We start from the raw sequence: 18,982 nt of genomic DNA on the forward strand, positions 1-18,982 counted from the left end.
CCTGAAATAAAGCATTGTATTACAGTTTATTTTTCTTTCTTTTTTTTTTTTTTTTTTGTAATGACTTTGTTTATTTATTTTTCATCCGCTGTGGTTTTTGTCTGACCTGTAAATACGTCTCGTTTGGAGATGGTTTTGTTCGGTTGCGTTTCTTTGACTCTGTGCTACACAGCGATGGTGTGTGAGAAATTACCCAGCCCTTTAGACATCTCAGCCGAGAGAGTGGAGAAACTCATGAGTGTGGGATCACGGAGGTTTGACTCTCTGCCTGACCAGACTCAGCAGCTCAAAAATGGTGAGAAAATGACATTAACCGTACATAAGGACCAAAATAAAGTAAAGCTCAGTGTGTCATCGCTTCTCTTGCCACCCTTGTGTGTGTGTTTGAACTCGCTACTGCCTGTGTGTACACGCAGGTGTAGTTCCGCGCATGACTGTGCATGTTTGTGCGCGTGTTACCAAATAAACGATGACTTGTAAGCTTTGACACGGCCCCTCGCTCCAGGCGTCTCGGTCAGCGGACTCCACCTGTTTGAGGAGGTGCTGTTTGATGTGTGTTGCTCCGAGAGGCTCAGAGCTGGGTTCAGAGCTTTCATAAGCACATGGCAAGACTCTTGTGTCTTGTTGTACTTTTATGAAGGAATTTATATTTCCTCTAAATGTGTTACTTTAGAGGAACTGTGAGTCATTGCCTTTGGATCATCTCAGTTTAAAGGACTTTAGCAACCGTGCAGGGGAAAGCTTGCTGGCAGGTGCTGTATCTGTCCTGTGCCAAGTCATGCCTATGAAACCAGATTTTGGAAGGCTGTATCTCATTTTCCATGGTGAAGTGACTTAAACCTTACTGAAAATGAGAATATTGCCCTGTGGGACTTTTTGGGAGGCAACAGTATTGAATGTCGTATTTTGGTCTTTGTCCTCTGTGGAAACCAAAATGTTTTACCCAGTTGTTAGCCATTCTTGAAGATATTAATTCTTTTTAAACTTGACACTTAAATGAAAATATTCTATGCCAGCTTTTCCATGTATTGCCAAGCACATAGGTGCCAGACAATCAAAGAATATTGAAATACCTCACTAAATCCTCCTGTATTTGCCCTGTGTTCACTTTTGTTGGGGTCTGCTTTTCTTTCAGCGTTCTTGAAGTGTGGAAATGACAATTCAGCACCAGTTATTGTGTTTGTGTCAAAGATGTTTTCAGTGGACTCCAAGGCCCTACCGCAGAACAAACAGAGGTAGGGAACTTCATCTCTTTGTTTATCAGTACATCCTTGGCAGAACTGGAATGATTTATTTGGAGTTGTAAAAAAATACCTTCTTAGTAGCTTATTCCTGTGTGTCTCACTATTGGCATGAGAGAATGACCCTGCGTACCCAAAATGTTTGGGTGTTTGTGTGTGTGCCTGAGCACTTACGAGTTTGCCTTTCCATTGCGCATCATAAGTTTTTGTGTGGATTTGAATCCACGTCTGTTTTCTTGCTTTTAAGCAGAGGGACTTTGTCGCAGGTGGAGTGTGTCTGATTTTTGGATCTTTTCCCTGGTGTTTAGTATTTCAAAGTGGACCTTGATTACAGGCAGGTGCATGGGGAGCCCTAGAGGCTAAATAATAGATCTGACAGTGTTTGTGTGTGTGTGTGTGTGTGTGTGTGTGTGTGTGTGTGTGTGTGTGTGTGTGTGTGGGTGCCCGTGCACACACACACACACACACAAGGGAGTGTGCATGTACACATATACAAATGCCCGAATGCCCCCAAATCTGTGTGTGTGTGTGAGTGTGTGTCTGGGTGTATTTCTAGTCCAATGAGCGTTAAAACTATAGATCAGTAGTCTAGCACATTGAACATGTTTTTCATTGAATCATTGTGTGGGAGCGTGTGTTTGTCTGTGTGTGTTCTTGTATTTGTAAAAGGCAGAGTGGTCTCAGGAACAGATAATTCCCATTCAGATAGGAATCTTGGCAGAACAAATCTCTGACTAATTCTAGCCTGTTTTTGCCGCTTGTCTCACTAGTCTACTCTCCTATCACAGCCTGTCTTTCACTCAAATGGAGAACACATTCCAAACAAACTACCCTGGCTCTGTGCCTTTCTCCTTTCACATTACTTAAAGCACTGAGTTTAGGGCTAATGGGTCCATCCCAAACTTAAGACACTGAACTAAGTTGGCGGATCATGTTTGACTTGACTGCCTATTTACAGCATAGCTTCAAATTTTAGTATGTACAATATGGATACAGAAAAAGATATTGGGAACGTGAGAGTGAAAAGCGTTGTTGGAAAAACCCTGTATCCCTCAAGAACATGCCACTAACTTGTATCGAAAGAACAACTGTCGTTCAAAAAACTTAATCATGAGGCATTAGAACAACAAAGACAGCTGAGAGAGGACACGATGTTTTCTTTGTACACCAGACAATTACACAACAAGATACATAAGTCAGACAGAGTCATTGGAGAGCTAACACTAGATGGCATAGTCAGCAAGTTCACAGCCTGCTGTGCGCTTGTGGAGTTCCTCAGATGACCCAGGAGCTCAGGCTGTGTCCCGCAATGCTGCTTTGTTCTGAAGAACAAATGCGTTGAAGAGCTGGAGGTGAGACTTGGCGAGATCTCATTTCATTTGCTGGGTGCTGATTTCAAATCCAATAATGCCACCCATTATCTGTCTCTCTAAAGGGATTAGATTCTAAGTATTTTCCTCACAGATGTTTTTTGCCAGGGCCATCCAACATATCCCACAAGCTCACACACACGCGCACACACACACACACACACTTACACACTTGCATATATATGTGTGTGTATACTGTATAAGAGACATCCTTTTTTCTGTTACTTGTCTAAGGCAACTAGCACATGGTTTACTTTTATGTGATGGGTGCATGTAACTCTCCTCTACTCTTTTTGTGAGTAACACTGACGTTTTTTTCCTGTTGCAGGCATAAGTGTAGCTGCACAATAATTTTTTTTTTTTCACTTTAGTGGAGTGGTCCAGCACTGTTAATGCTGTGTGATTTGCACTGCAACATGCTAATATTGTTAAGAACCTGAATGGTGTCTGTGGACTTGAAAGGTTTGGGTGACAGTATAGAGCACTGTTAATTATTAGACGCAGATGGTCACAGGAAGCCAGGAGGATGCTGGGCGGCCATTAGGGCTCTTAGTATTGTTTTAATTGCGCTGCCTGTTAAACATGTGTTACAGCGAGTGGGCTGTTTGTGTTGTTTTAGTTTGAAGAGCTCCTGTGTCATATTAGAGACTGTATCTAGGAAACTAATGGTACAGCTAATGAAACCCATTCAGAGTTTTCTTTACAAGGGAGAGTGATTATTTACACTTTCTCTGACACACTCACACACGCATGCTCACAGACCCACACACACACACACATACATACACACATTCATGCAGACACACAACCTGTAAAAAGTGACCATGCCGTTTGTAACCCGTGAATATCTCATAAAGTGAAAAGTGGAAAACATCTTTTAAGCATAGCTGAAGTCTTCTTTTGAAGGTATCAGAGATGTATTTTCTCACAAATGTAGTAGAACCAAAAGTATTAGCAGTGATTAACTGTAGTGACAGATTAGAGCCAACTAAGACAGACTCATTTCAGTGAGGTTCATGGTGAATTTACTGTAATTATTTCATAGATAATTTGCCTTGTGATTTTTTACATTTTTTGTCCCTCATTTTTCAAGCAGTAGTGTATTTTGGAAATCAATCCCTCTTCATTTAGGCCTGTGAAACACATTTAGGATGACAGAGTGGTGGAGCGCGATAATGGAAAGTTTTTTTTGCAGTGGTATTTAACTATTTTTAACTACTTTTTCAGCTTCAGATCATACAGCTTCCCTCAATGAAGAATGTTGTGGTTAATATAGAGTCATATTTCCGCTCTGACCACTAACTCTCCTAATCACCACTGGCAAGTGTCCCCATAAGGCAGTGGGTTCACTGAGGACTGAGGTGAATCTCTGTTTCCCTCTCCTTCATCTCCCTCTCTCTCTGTCTCTCTCTCTCTCTCTCTCTGTCTCTCTCTCCCTCTTTCCCTGTTTTCTTTCGGTATCCAGGCAGAATGATTTCTGTGACCTGAGATGCTCTTTGGTACTCGTCTCCAGAAAGGGAATTGCCTAACATACATACAGACACATCCTGCTACATGTTGTCCTCTTAACTCAGACAAGCACAGCATTACTGTGGTGGCTTTAGCCCGGTATGGGAGGTGGGGGCATGAGCTCACAGCAACTTAACACCAAAATAATGGAGTGATGACATCACTGCCGACGTACAGTCTACCTTTAAATTACTATATGCAATAATGAATAAAGAAAAGGATCTTGGGAACAGGAGAGAGCAAAACTGGTAAAAAATAATGGAGTGATGTCATCAAAGGGAGAAGAGCTATGAGCTCATGAATACAATGCAGAGACGGTATTCTCAGTGTTTGAGTTTTACCCAAAACGACAAAAGCATTCTAAGACCAGTTTTGCAAAAGATATTTACACAACACGCATACATCTCAGCAAGCAAACCTTATAAAATTCCTTTTTTTTGTTGTTGAAGACATAAGAAACTCATAAGCACTCTAAATACATAAGAAAACATGGGTGTTGATGAATCTGTTGCATGGTGTTTGGTCGTGCATACGAGCTTGTCGCTTGTTCAAAGCGAATAGCAGTGATACTGAAGCACGGGGCTGCCTGGCTGACGCGCGGAGGAGCTCAGAGTGACTCGTTCAGAGCAGAGAGAGTGTGGAGGAGAGCTTTCATAAAGCAGTCATTTAGATGGTGTTAGCCAGATCGAGTTTCCCCTGCATGAAAAACACTACTGTCGCTGGAGCAGCTGCACGTCTTATTCCTGACCTACATTCTACAGGAAGAGGTCCAACCTTAACTTATTATAAAAGTGTTGCTTAAGCTGACCCACATCTCCTTTGTTCAGTGGTGTAAAATCAAGACGCTTCTATTCACTTGATCTGTAGTCATTTTAAGGGAAGTGTTTCTGTTGAATATCTTCCTGTGCATAAAGCGGTCCTGGATCATCTGTGCAAGCGGTTGAATACATTATACAGTGCAGAACAAACTAATTGGATTTTTCCTCTTAAGTGGGTGGTTTAAGAGCTCTCAGCATAAGTTGTACATCATATTTAAACTGCAAACCATACTGGCAAAAAAACCCCCCAAAAACCTGCAACTTGAGGGAAGATAATACATGCGAACCAAATCAAAACTCTCTGATGAGATATCTGCTGTCACTATGAGACGATTTACTATTAAATCGGGACATATATGTACATATGTATGTACAATGAAACATGCATTGTTTGCATCAGTGGTTCAAACACTTTTTTTTTTTTTTTAGCTTTACATGTACAAAGATGAATGTACACTTAAGGAATCTGCTAGACGCTAAGCTATGCCTCCACTACTTGAGTTGCCATAGTGATGATCAATTTAGGTCAGAAGACTGGTGATGGTTTGGCATGTAGGACTGTTGGCAACCTCCCTCATTTCATGCTGCTCACCAATGCACAGAGGTAAAATGTTCTCCCACCTGATTGGTTGATGATGCGAGTGGTTTTTATTAATGGCATACAGTGGTTGGGAGGCAGAAAACTGTCCTTCCATGACACAGTACCCTCATCAACAAACACGTCTGACCTTGACTTCAAAGTACTTCATACCGTTTTCCATGACGTTGTCTGCTCTTTAATCCACAGAATGGGAGGAGAGTTTGCCTTGAGATGTTGATAAGTTCTGTTAATACACAAAAAGGAAGATGACTTTAAGGACACTAACATGCTACGGTGGTTAAAGTGGTTAAAACTGTGTTTGTGTAATTTTAAGGCATTGTTGCAACAATAAAGCTTTTTTAATTTTCTCATTTCTTTTTTCAATCAAATTCACCAGTTTCCTTTCAGTGACATGCTAAAGCTCTTGTTACATTAAACCCAAAAGGGAAAGTATCTGCAATCAAAGTCATTGCGTGGCAAAAACTGGTGAAGTGTGCTTAGTCGAAAGATTTAGTATCAATATATCTTTCCATTTTCCACATGTTGTTTTTTTTCTTTTTTTGTGAACGTTGAAAAAGAGGCCTGCTTGTGGTTTTGAAAGACTTGCTTCAAGGTTCATAACCCATTACTTCATAACCACACTGGTCGTGGCCATAAAAGACCCTCATGGCGTTTCCATTATCGTCAATAAGAGACAGATTTTTAGCTCCTTAAGAAAACAGAATGATTCAGCTGTGGTGTGTTCACCAAAAAAAAAAAAGAGAGAAGAAAAAAAAGAAAGAAAACAGCTGTAAAGGGAATATGACATGTTTTAAGTGCACAGTGCAGGGGAACAAAATAGTTCACGGGTGACACAGCTTACGGCTTCATTTCAACTACATGGCATTTTTAAAAGGTGAACATTATGCATGTTTTGAAAGGAAACATTAGTATGAGAGAAAGCTGTTGAGAGAATGTGGCGTGTTGTCACATTTGATTTGGTGGCATGATTTAGTGTCTGCTACTTTTATTTGTCTTAGGCAGCACCTGAAGTTCAAGCCTCCACCAACAAGTTGTTTCTTTGTCTGTGTACACAATGTGGTTTATTTTTGAGGTTTATCTGTACCGTTGCATTTTATTTTGGCGCGATTTATGCATAACAGCAGTGTAATCAAGTTTTCAGTGTGGCAATTTTCTTTCATCATTGTGACGAGCTGTGTTTTTAGTGCCAGCAGCGCAGATATTTCTAACAGTGGGTTGGTTATTACCGAACTTAGCTAAGTGCGGACGCCATTAAGAGATCTTTTGACCTTGCGACAAAGGTCGTTGTGATTACCATCAGTTTGAAGCACACCCATCACTCAGCTCAAGGACACCTATGTCTGTTGTTTTAAATGTCACACCACGCATGTCACATGGTGTATGAGACCATCTGGTTAATCGTACTCATTCGTCCATAACCTGAATCTATGCCATTCAAAATTGTCGGTTTTAAACTCTTTTATTCCTCTGCGTGTGTTTTCAGCGCTGGTATTTGGTGCTGACAGGGGTGTATCAGAGAGGGGAGAGTAGTTATAATTATCATTAAGTGTTTAAGCCGTGTGGTCTCAGTACCAAAATCTCTAACGCTCTATGACCATAACCACAAAGCTATGTTTAGACATGATGCTGAAATCTAAGCCTTAGGACATTTTTCTGCTTGTTGATGTAGTGTTAACTGTTTGATCTCTCTTCATGATTTGTTTATGGTCTGTAACCAGTGTCTATCTGTCAACCCCTCGCAACCAGCCATCATTTCAACATAGGATGTAAGCCTAAGTAGACAATACAGGGCAATGAGTCTTGACTGCTTTTTTTTTTTTTTTTTTCCAAATTCTGTTATAGGATGGATGGAGTTTTAGTGAGGGAGGGGAGGGGAGGGGGGACCCAAATTGCCTAAAATAGCTGTTGTGGCTCTTTGCTAGGAATAATGCTTTCACTATTCTCTGAAACTCAGGTTTTTAAGAAGATAAAACTTCTTATCTCGATTTCTAAAGTTACGGCGTAACACTCGGGCCTTTACGAATGACCCGTGGATAAATAAACACAGCGATGATTTGCATTCTTGTGATTGGCTCGATAAGTTCGGTTGAGAGGATGTAAAAGAAAAAAAAAATCCATGGAAAAATAAATTGTATTTTTCAGGAGTGGAACCATTTATTTTTTCATAGTTACTTTTGATTATGTGTCATTACTGGTTATCAATTATTAGCAGTGTGTGTTTGTAATATAGAATAATATGAGGACCGGAAACAGCGAAGTGTTGCCTTTTTTTTTTTTTTTTTTGCTCTTCCATGTAATTTGTAAATTTATTTATGTGCTTAGAAACAGTCTCCATGGATTCAGAGATGCATTTGCCAAACATGTATATGGCTTTGAGAGAATCTTTCAAAGCAGTAGAGGTTTTGTTTTTTTTTTCCTTTTCCCAAGAATGTCTGCATGAAACATACTTTTAAAAATACATGGCTAACTGTTATTGTAATTTAGTCTCATTACTGGATTATTCTAACTCATTATGCCTTCCTAGTTCATCCAATATTTTCTTTCAGTGGAGTACGATTTCAATTAAGTGTGATTTCAGTTGCTTGTGAATCATACTGACTGAAGAGAGAGAGAGAGAGAGATAGGTCCATGTTCTGCTGCTAATCAGGTGCTGTTTGCATGACAACTCATCTCTAAGTACAGTGTGTTGGTGGTATTTTTTTCAGGCCACTGACACAGGAGGAAATCTCCCAACGGCGTGAGCTGGCCAGACAGAGGCATGCACAGAGACAGGCAGCCAATCAAGACCCGGAAAACACAGCCAATCAAGATGTGGAAAACACAGAGACAGCCAATACTGGAGCAGCGACACAGACAGCAGGCGTCAACAGCTCCCTTAACAGCACAGGCAGGCAGCATTTTCTTTTTTCTTATCTTTTCTTTCCTTTTCTTTTAATCACAATGCTTTAAAAAAAATTACCCAATTAGCACCCCAACCTATACCTGAATGGCAGTCATTCAAGAAACAGCATAGTTAAAGTGCTGCTGGATCTCACCTGGAACACTCACACATTGTGCTTATCAGTTCCTTCATCAGTGATTAGACCTGTGCCCAACAAACAAAGGTCAGATGTCTCCTGTCTGAGTGATTACAGACCTGTTGAACTTACATCTGTCATTTTGAATGCCTTTGAGTGACTCTTCTCCCATCTCCAAACAACCACTAAAGTACTCAACCTGTAGCAGTCTTCCAGGAGAATTATTAGATACGAAGATGATGCCATTTATATGGGCCTTAACTTCTTGCAACAGCTTCCAGGCACTGTTGGTTCAGTTTGATGCAACCATCACGAAGTCTGTCTTCACATTATTAGTGATCTGGACCTGCACCAGAATAGATTCAGTGTGATATATTTTGGTGAATTAAATGATTCTGGTACAGACTTTATCTGTTATCTGTTCACTTCTGTCCATCTAATACAACTCTTTGTCTGATCATGCTCGTCATAAGATATATATATATATATATATGTATACACTCACACACACACACATATACTTAAGGAAATAAGGATTTTCAGTTGTTTTTCATTGTTGTTTTCTGCGTGTGTGCGTGTAGATGGAGATACACTGTGTGCTCAGGCAGAGGCACTGTCAGTGAAAAGTACGGGACCAGAGGAGGAAGACTGGAAGGAGCACTTTGTGGCGTTTGCGAGGGTCTACAGTGGAATAGTCAAGAAAGGCCAAAAGGCGTTTGTGCTCGGACCCAAATATGACCCGGCACTCGCTCTCAAGTCGGTGAGAACGGACTCCTTTGATCTTTTGGACTTCAGTCACCTTTCCATGAGTGATCTCATCCCTCATGCAGTTGGGCCTTGGCTTATGTTATGCAAACATTGAGCCTCATCACCCTGATCCCTGCCCTTCATTTTATTTGACTGATTTATTTTTAAATGTTGATGATAATACAGTGTGTTTATACTGACATACTCTCTGCTTTGACTTTTTATATGTTGAGTCATACTTAACAGATGTAACCAGGGACTAGTGATGAAGGGCTAAACTCGGATATGGGTGGAAATCTTGAAACCCTTCATTAACATTATGTAACTTCTATAGCCATCTCTCTCTCTCTCTCTCTCACTCTTTTTCTCTTTCAGATTTTATCTGACATAATAGCAGATATCTCTGTTTCTTACATACTTATGTGACTCACAGCAGTTGAGATTAGCTTAAATTGTAATGTTTTCCAATGACCCGATGAATTGAGAATAAAACTATATGGAACTAATTATAATAATCAAAAAAAAAAATGCTAACAGTCTTAGATAATGTAGACGTTCAATGAGCACCTTTCTAACAAAACCCTTTTTAGCTTCACTGATGTCTCCCTGTCATCGCTGGGCTGAGTGGAAAAATGGTCTGGGATTAAGTGGCAAATCACATGGCAGAGAACTCAATTGCTGTCAAAAAGTGCCTGTACATTTTGTCTCCAATGTCAGAAAAGAGAAGTCTGAGGTCACAGGGGAATAGGTGTACATCTTACTCAGAGCAGGAGTGAGAGGCCTGGACTGGAAGCTAGCCCAGACAGGAAATGATGTGGTGTTTGGATGCACACCGGAGCTTTCCTTCCTCTGCTCTGTACCAGCGGGGAAAGCTGAGTTTCTCCGCAGCAACAGATGTATCATTACTGATTAATAGGGGGCAGAAATAAAATTCAGTGTGCCTTCACCCTATATTACCCCTTCTTTTCTCCACTCACACACTGCCTTCTCTTATGTTCTTAAAGAAATGGAGGTGAAATCCAAAAAAGCTGTAAAAAGAAACGACATGTGTTAGATTACATGCAAGTGCCTGGGGCAGACAGTAGTGTAAGGGCAGTTTGGGTTACAGTGGTTTTTGTGGGTTACCTCTCCTGTCTCTAGTTTAAGGATATGGATGATCTTTTCAAGCATGGCATTCTTTGGTAAAATCATAACTGTAAAGCAATAAGAAGATCTATCAAGTGACCGCGATGAAAATCAATATGTGTGTGTGTGTGTGTGTGTGTGTGTGTGTGTGTGTGTATGTGTATATGTATGTATGTATGTATGTATGTATGTATATATACACACACACACACACACACACACACACATACATACATACATACTTACATACTTATGTGTATATATATATATATATATATATATATATATATATATATATATATATATATATATATAAATAAACACACACACACACACACACATATATATATACATACACACATAAAATATATATTAGAAAAAAGTCTGCCCTGCTGACTACTGTCTTATCTCTCTGTGTATCAGCTACCTGAGGGTTGTTCTGTAACCGAGGACTTTCCCTCCGTGCCTCACATGGCGTGCTGTACGCTGGACAATCTCTACCTGCTCATGGGCCGAGAGCTGGAGGAATTGGAGGAGGTTCCGTCAGGGAACGTTTTGGGTACGTTGTCCGGATTCTCACTGTCTCTACCAACGCATACACGGCTAGACTTATATAGCCATTCTCTAGTATATGCCAGGATAAGAGTAAACCCTCAAACTCACGTGAACACATACAGACAAAGGCCAGAAACCTTCCGTTCAGATACAGTGCTCTGTCTTTATAATATCCTGTGTCTGGCCCTGTCGGTGTGCCTTTTTGTACAGTGTTTCAGAATTGTTCAGAATTTCTACCTACTGTTTTGAGGAGATCTGCTTCTTTATTTGTTTTACAGAAATGAATTTCAAATCAATTATTGAAATAAGTTTGAGTTTTCACAGTTTACAAATACAAATGCTTATCTTTTGAGGACTACTCTAACATATAACTCCACACTGTTTTCTCTAGTGGCAACTCTTGTTCTTACATGAAGATGTCGAAAGCATACTCAACAAACCAAATTTTGTAACTGCCAACAAGACTGATAAGCAAGTTTAGTTTATGTTGTTTTTTGGTCAAACAGATACATTCCTTCCAAGATCACCATATCAAAGTATTCTGACAAAAGAGAAAGAAGCAAAAAACTTCACTTTAAAAATGTTTATTTCAATCATAACATGGATATAATCAGGACATTTTAGGAATTTTAATGTTCTTTCATTTTTTTGTATCATTTTTGTTGGCAACTATATGGTATCAATATGGTATGATGGAGAACCCTACCATTAGCATCCACTTTATATATATTAGAAATGATCAAAGCAAATCAAAGCAGAGAGGATTGCAGTCAGCTTGTCCAAATTGTGGGTGTGAATGCGTTCTTCAAATTAAACAGTGCTCAAAGCATTTAAACTGTGCTTTCAATACAAATGCTTTGCTACTCTGTACTTTATAGTTTCATAACTGTTCTTTAACAGTTTATAAATAACTTGTCTGGATTTTACCTAACCAGGTCGCCTCATCTTCCGTAGAGAGGAAAGCTCGGGTCAGTATGTGCGTGTTTTAGGAGGACAATTAGCCTCTGTGTGGGCTCTCATTCACTGTAGGTCACTGCCGTGTTCTTCTAGCCTGGCAGTCTCTTTCCTGAGCTCCTCAGAGACAGGCCCTCAGCTGCAGGCCAACGGCAAGCCCTTACTTCACTGATTTGATCAGATGAAGATTAATAGCATGCATTATCAGCTGCACTTCAAATTGTGTTAGAGAGTATTCCTAAAATGGAAGGTTGTTGGCATTTTATCGAACAAATAGTGTTAGTCTCTCTGATACATATCCAGGAATTCCTTTGTATCGTAGGCTTCTAGATCCACACAGAAGCAATTAGCCTTAATTTATGTTTGGGCTACATTCCTCTTGTCATAGATCTATGCATGAGTTATGTACAGGCTATGCTGAAGTTTTTTGTCTTATCTCTCTCACTACCTCTCAAATCCCTTCATTTACACAAACTCCAAAGTCATAGTTTTGTTATTATGTTCTGGTGGCAAAACACTCTAAATTATTAGACAGAAAATGGTAAGACAAAGCCTTGTTGTCTGAGAAACTGGTACATTCCTTCTTCCAGGCTGTAAAATAAAAACATAAGAGGCTATTTTACCCTTGTTGGATTTTTCCTGACTCTTACGTTTATGCTTTTCAGAAGAAGACCTTTTTTTGAAGTATTGCAGTTACTTAGTGTTACCTTAAATCTAAGTTGTTCCAATTAGAGTGTTTTCCTTCAAATATGTTACCCTACACCTTCAGTGCTGTCAGAACCAACATTTACTTTGCTTTTCTTGTCTGTGACGCAATCATAAACCCTCTGTGAAGTACACCTCTCTCCTGCTTTTATGTGCAATTCCGAATTGACTGAAAGCAGATCCTGTGTTTATTTTATGAGATTTTCATGAATTATGAAAGAGACCCACATTAATGTATCGACGTCGTTGTCTAATGCTTCTGAAAGAGTATTATGCGCGTTAGGGAATGAGGTCTTGTCAATAACACGATACACCCTTGAGTGAACATTAGAGAGCTTCATTTCATAATTCAGTTTGGACGATCTGCTTCAGAAGCCCCATAACCAGATTTGAATTGCTTTTGTGAGTGCTCTTATGCTGAAGGGTTTGTCCAACTGCGTCAGTGGCTCTCAGTCCCCATAGCATTACTAACTGCTAATGCATGGTTTCCTAAAAGGAGGGGAGGGGGGTGATGGGGGTGGGGAGGGGTCAGAGGCGAAGAAAAAAGAGAAGCTGTCGAGTTTGACATGTGGAAGCCATCATCTCATTGTTTGTTCAGGTTGGGTTGTGGGCAGAGGCTTAGGCTGAGGCAGTATGTAAATGAGGCCTGATTGGGCATTTGTTCTGATTTGATGAGTGGAAGAGTTCAGGCTGAGAGAAGAAGCAGGCTTGTGATGTGGGAGGAAGATTGCGCTAAACCACATGAGGGAACATAGCTGCGTATTACCGACACTAAGACAGACCTCCTCTAAGACGGGGCCTGAAAAACAAGCCTGCAAGAGTGACCACATCAGAAATACAACAGAGATACAGCTTGGTGTCAGAACGCACTGAGATGCAGAGAAAGAGTGAGAGGGAGAGCGAGAGAGAGTGGAGAGAGGGAGGGAGGGAATGGTAGAAGAGAGAGTGGGTGTTAGGGCACAGAGGGGATAGAGAGAGGAGGGGTGGAACAGGGAAGAAAGAAGAGAGAGAGATGGGATGGGGAGAGAGAGAGAGGAGACCAGAATCAGAAGTGCACAGGTTTGTTTTTCTATTATAAAGCTCAGTGCAGCTTCTTCCTAGCTGGCATAAACAACAGATACAGGAAATGAATAACCCCTGAACGATATATGTCCCTCTTTTCTCCTCATTTTCATGTCGTGGGAGCCCACCAAAACACTCTGCACTCATTTAAAGAGAGATATATTATCAACAGTTAGCAGAATGAATAGTTTACTGGTATTGCCATTGTGAAGTGAAGCAGGCAGCTTGGCATGCTGCTTTATGAGTGGCTTTTCTTGTTGCTCTTTGTGTAAGGGGAGTTGTGCTTTGGTTTCAGCAGCTCTACAGAAGTCAGCTGAGTTAATTATGATTTATAAGAGCTTTTGCCAAGTATGATTAGGCTGTATTTGCCTCTCTGTGTTGCTGTTTATACAGAACCTACACATCTGCCCAGTTTCTTTCTTTCTCTCTTTCTTTCTCTCTTTCTTTCCTTTCTCCCCCTTGCTCAGGTGTTGTACTAAATATTATATTAGTATTCAGTGTCTCACATACTAATGATTTATTATTATGTTATACTGAAACCTACATTTGATCATAATTTACACCCCTGTCATAGCGGTGTGACCTTTTTGCACTTTCTTTTTTCTTGTGTGTGTGTGTGTGTGTGTGTGTCTGTCTGTCTGTCTGTCTCTGTCTGTGTCTGTGCTCTGTGTGTTGGAGAGAGAGAAAGAGATACTTCAGGGACTGCTTTGCCCTCAGGGTGTGTGTCTGCACAAGGCAATACAATCTCTAGAGGTTTCATACATTAATTCGACATGTTTGTGAAGTATACAAGGCTATTCTGTCCCCACACATGTATCCCTCTTCAGCTCTGCCTGCTTCTATTGATACCACAAATATCACCAAAGATTACTAAAAGAGCACTGTACAGGAAAACAACATTGTACTCAGAATATCTCTGTCAAGACATGAAACACTTCATTGTTTTGTGCTGTTGAGTATTATAATCTGCGTAGCTGACTTGGGTGTCTTTAAAAACTAAGTTAAAGTCCTCCATTGCTTAAATGTGTCAGTGTGTACAATGTCCTCCTTCTAGTACTTGACTCGTTCATTTTCAGCTGCTAAGGTCATTCTGCACAGTTGACTTCTGTGATGGTTCTGTTTGTTTGGTGCTGGACTGATGACTTACTGCTCAACCAGCTTCTGAGAGATTTGAACCTATTCTTGCATTGTGTGGATCACCATACACTTAGTTTAAAAAAAAAAAAGAAAGATTTAGAGTAGTTTATAAAAGAAAAGCCTCTGAAATAATAGTATCAGGTAATCTTGTTGTAACATTCTTTTTTTTCCCCTTAAATCTTCTTTAATCTGTCCAAGTTGTTTTTGTAGGATTTAGTCTCAAACAGTCTATGATGTCCCTCCTGTATGGATCAGACTGTCTGGGTTTTTATTTGCTCACTGTCATATAAAGAAGTAGAAATCTTCACTCTAGTCTGTGCTCGCATTTCTGCAGCTCTCCACTGGATGGAAAAAATACATTAATCTCTACAGTTTATCTAATTTGCAATTAAAGAATTAAGAGGCTAACGTATATATGTGTTTGTGTGTTTATATATATACGTGTGTTCGTGTGTGGTGTGTGTGTATGAGCAATGGGTTTTCATGACAGCATGACTGCATTCATGTCATAAAACAGCTCTTGTGTTTGATGTGTTTACAGTAATAGCTATAGTTTTTGTTGCCTGGATTTTAGTATCTTTCAGCGCACCGCAATGTGAACCAGCTGGAGAAGCGGCGTATTTGAAGTCACTGAAGTTGCTGTAGAAATGGCAAAATGAATAATGCTGATTCAAGGAGGCGAGCTTTCTGAAAACATTTGTTTTGCGTTATGGTGTTTGCTCAGTGCTGTGGAGAGCCAGGAAGGGAGGCAGAGTGACGCTAGTCTCTTTTCGCCTCACCCCGCTCCTCTGCTCTCAGGGCATCTGGCTGAGCACGTCAGGGATAGCGCCGCTATGCGTGTGTGTGTGTGTGTGTGCGTGCATGCATGTTTTTATAGGTGAAGTAATAGCTAAATAAGTCTGGGTATTGAAATGGAAATTACACTGTTTTCTTTTTTTCCTTTAACTGATGTGATGACCTTTGTATAAGTGAATCAGGCAGGTGTGTGTGTTTGTGTGTGTGTTTGTTTATGTGCATGGTGCAGATTCGTCACTTCATTACCCAACTATCTCTTACATACTTTTACCCTGTTCTACCATGAAGCCTTGCGGAATCGAATGGTGGTGAAACATAGTCAACTGATCATTTTCTCCACTCTCCCCTGGAATTTATCGACTGGTTTCCTCTTTTTTTTTTCCCTTCTCTTTTGTTCCTCACCCACTCACTCTTTTTCCTTTCTCCTGTGTGACCTACATTTTCAACCAGATTGGATCAGCTAGGCTGTGTCGTTAGCAGTAATTCACAGTGCAGTTTTGTTTTGGAGATTGAGCATTTTGGAGGGAGGCGGGATAATGGCCAGGGCTCTTTAGCCTGTTTCGAACATTCAACCCAAGTAACGCCGTCTGAATAGAAAGTTCAGATGGTTCTCATTTGGCATCTCCTAGTCATCCACTTACGTGGTGTTGTCAGATAAATTCAGTGTATCAACTTGAAATGAACTCACCATGTTGAAAGATTGAAAGTCTAAATCCGAACGTCACTGTTGGATTCCCAGGTGAAGCCCATGCGGCGAGGTCGCTCGGTTTATACAAGACTCTCTGGGCCCTTCCTTTGTCTTCTTCCCCACCCACTCAAGTCAGTCTGTCTCCGATACGTGCCAATAGATGGCGTTAAAGAGACAAATAAAACCCCCCTGTCTGTCTGCCTGCCTGGCTCCCTCGCTGCATCCCTCCAGACAAAGAGAGCAGAAAGGCAGATCATGTTGCAGAGCAGGGCTGGAGGGAGACTCCAAGTATGCTTCTCTTATACTGGGGGTCAGACACACTGACCTCCACGCCATACAACATTCTGAAGGAGCTCAGCATTACCGTCCAGAGAGTTCAGCTGGTTATGCACGCAGAACATATCTGTAGGGGTTAGTCTGTTCCTCCGCTGAAGAACACAAAGCAGCTATAGAGTTTCAGTGGAAGAGAGTGCCAATAGGAAAGAATCAGTGATATTGTTATCGTTCGTAACGAGAGGTGGTATGTTTACCTGAGCGCTTTGAGGAGCCTTGCTGGAGCCGTGTGTATGTATGTGTGTGTGTGTGTGTGTGTGTGTGTGTGTGTGTGTGTTTGGCAGAGAGTGTTTTTTTTTTCTTTTATGAGGACTCTGTGGGAACAGCGAGAGAGAGAGAGGGAGAGAGAGTGGTTCTGGAGGCTTCACATGCAGCACAGATGCAAATGCCATTAAGCAGAACAGATTGCTGAGTGTGGTGATTTCAATCTCCACTTCTCCACATGTCTTACAAAACTGGGCCTTAAATGAAAACAAATCCACGTCGGACAGCTCTTTCTTTCTCATTCTCTCTCCTTCACACACACACTCACACACACACACAGTTTCATTGCCTACACTTCCATACCCAAATATATGTTTTTCTTCAAATGCCTTCAGCAGTATTTTGGCAACACCTTTTCAAAATCATGTCCCCAGTTACCATGACATCTCATAAGTTATATAACGTCTGTAAGGTTTTGCATTTAAAGGTCTTAAAATAAACCATGCAGCTATTCCCCAGGTATAGCACATAAATGGCTCTCTGATAGCTCTGCTGAAGTGGAAAAGACATGCTCCTTAATAGCCGACAGAATATTCAATGTACTTCTTGCTGACAAAAACAGGAAGAGGGGTAGTCTTTAAGGCACACACAAGTACACACACTCACAGATGTTCTAGGGTCAAAAAGTTCTCAAAAGAAAAAAATGGTAGTGTTTGTTTATGTATTTTTGTGGCCATTTTGGAGTCTCTCGATCATTATCTGCTCTGGTTTGACAGTACCTAAATGCTGAGAATAAATGTTGGATAAAGTCTGAGTGAATGTGTGGAGAACAACAGGACTGGTGGATTCAATGTTTAGAATAGCTGGTTTTTGATCAATGAAGTATGTGGTGTTGATGATGGTTTAAGTGTCTACCATGCCGGTCTTCCACCATTACTGTTTGGCCTACAGGAGAGGAGCAAGAAATTTTGCTTTCATCCATTTTTTCCCCTTTTCTTCATGATTATTTCCACCATCCTTTTTTTTTTAACCATCCCAAGGAAAACATGAATGCCGTTCAAAGCACTGGCATTGATTCCTCAGATCATTGTCACGCAGTCAATGTTGACATTTAATGGATTTATGGATATGAATTATCAAACGTTTTCGTACATAGCTCCCAAATGTGTACGTGCTGCTTTCTGTTTTACAGTTCCGGAGTTTCTAATCTCAGCTGTGCCTTATTTCCTACGCCATGATTTCTTGGAGACATTGCTGGTAATGCTAACTTGAAATGTGGATGAGATGACTGGATCTCCCTCCTTTTCATCTGAAAGCAGCTGTCAGTCACTTACCTATAGAGGCCTCTCTTGCATGTGCTAGACATGCTTCCCATGGAAAGCTAAGATGCCACAGCTGGTCCCGCGCAAACTCAATAAAGTGTGTTCCAGTCATTGTCTTTTTGGATTGAAGAGTATCTCATGTTCAGTAAGAGACCCACAGTATGAGCATACATAACTAGCCATTCCACAGTGAAATCAAAATGAGGAAAAAGGACTCGTGGTATATTTCTCAACTTACTGTTCCAATCAAAGCAAAGTCAAGTTTGTGTGTATTAATGATTGACAGATTATACATAGGAATATATCAGATGAAGACGATTGCATTTCGTCTCGCACGGTCTAATATCTCGTTTTTCTTAAAAAGCCATGGATGGAAAAAGCCGTAGTCATGATGTGAACAGTCCACGCAAGAGCCCGAAACAAAGACCGGCGTCATACATTCCTACAGCAGTCAGCCAGGAGGCCTCAGCGGGTCCAGTGAGACTAGTGAGGCTGAATAAGAGGGGCTAGCTGTCCAATACGCCTCCTGCCGCATGTTTGAGAGTGCCAGCCTGATGACGGACCGTGGCTTTGCCCCCCTGAGGCTCCCTCAGAGGCTGGGCCCATGACTCAGTGCATATTGTCTGGCTGAGTGGGCAGCATTCTTAATTGTGGGTTATGTCCTGATTGCCAGCTGAGGGTGTGAGTAATGGACTCTTTGATAGCAGGTAATTGGCTCATTAGCATCAGGCTAATGTGCTACCTAGTCAATCATACTCGCATGTATCTGGAAAAGGCTAGCGTATAGAAATCTTTATGT

At 40.9% G+C, this 18,982-nt stretch overlaps 1 protein-coding gene across 2 annotated transcripts in view; it reads left to right on the top strand.

Annotated features, from left to right (window-relative positions):
- Nucleotides 1–18,982, top strand: part of efl1 (elongation factor like GTPase 1) — a 52,081-nt gene that overhangs the window by 7,108 nt on the left and 25,991 nt on the right. Inside the window, exons 10-14 of one of the 2 annotated variants that reach the window (XM_030765871.1) lie at nucleotides 173–295; nucleotides 1,136–1,235; nucleotides 8,245–8,426; nucleotides 9,144–9,316; nucleotides 10,852–10,987. In XM_030765871.1, coding sequence (XP_030621731.1) covers nucleotides 173–295; nucleotides 1,136–1,235; nucleotides 8,245–8,426; nucleotides 9,144–9,316; nucleotides 10,852–10,987 — 714 coding nt within the window. The remainder of the gene's footprint in view (nucleotides 1–172; nucleotides 296–1,135; nucleotides 1,236–8,244; nucleotides 8,427–9,143; nucleotides 9,317–10,851; nucleotides 10,988–18,982) is intronic. The other variant, XM_030765872.1, reaches the window with a different exon arrangement.

This window comes from Chanos chanos, chromosome 2, assembly GCF_902362185.1.
Source record: "Chanos chanos chromosome 2, fChaCha1.1, whole genome shotgun sequence".
In the NCBI taxonomy this organism is placed as follows: Eukaryota; Metazoa; Chordata; class Actinopteri; order Gonorynchiformes; family Chanidae; genus Chanos; species Chanos chanos.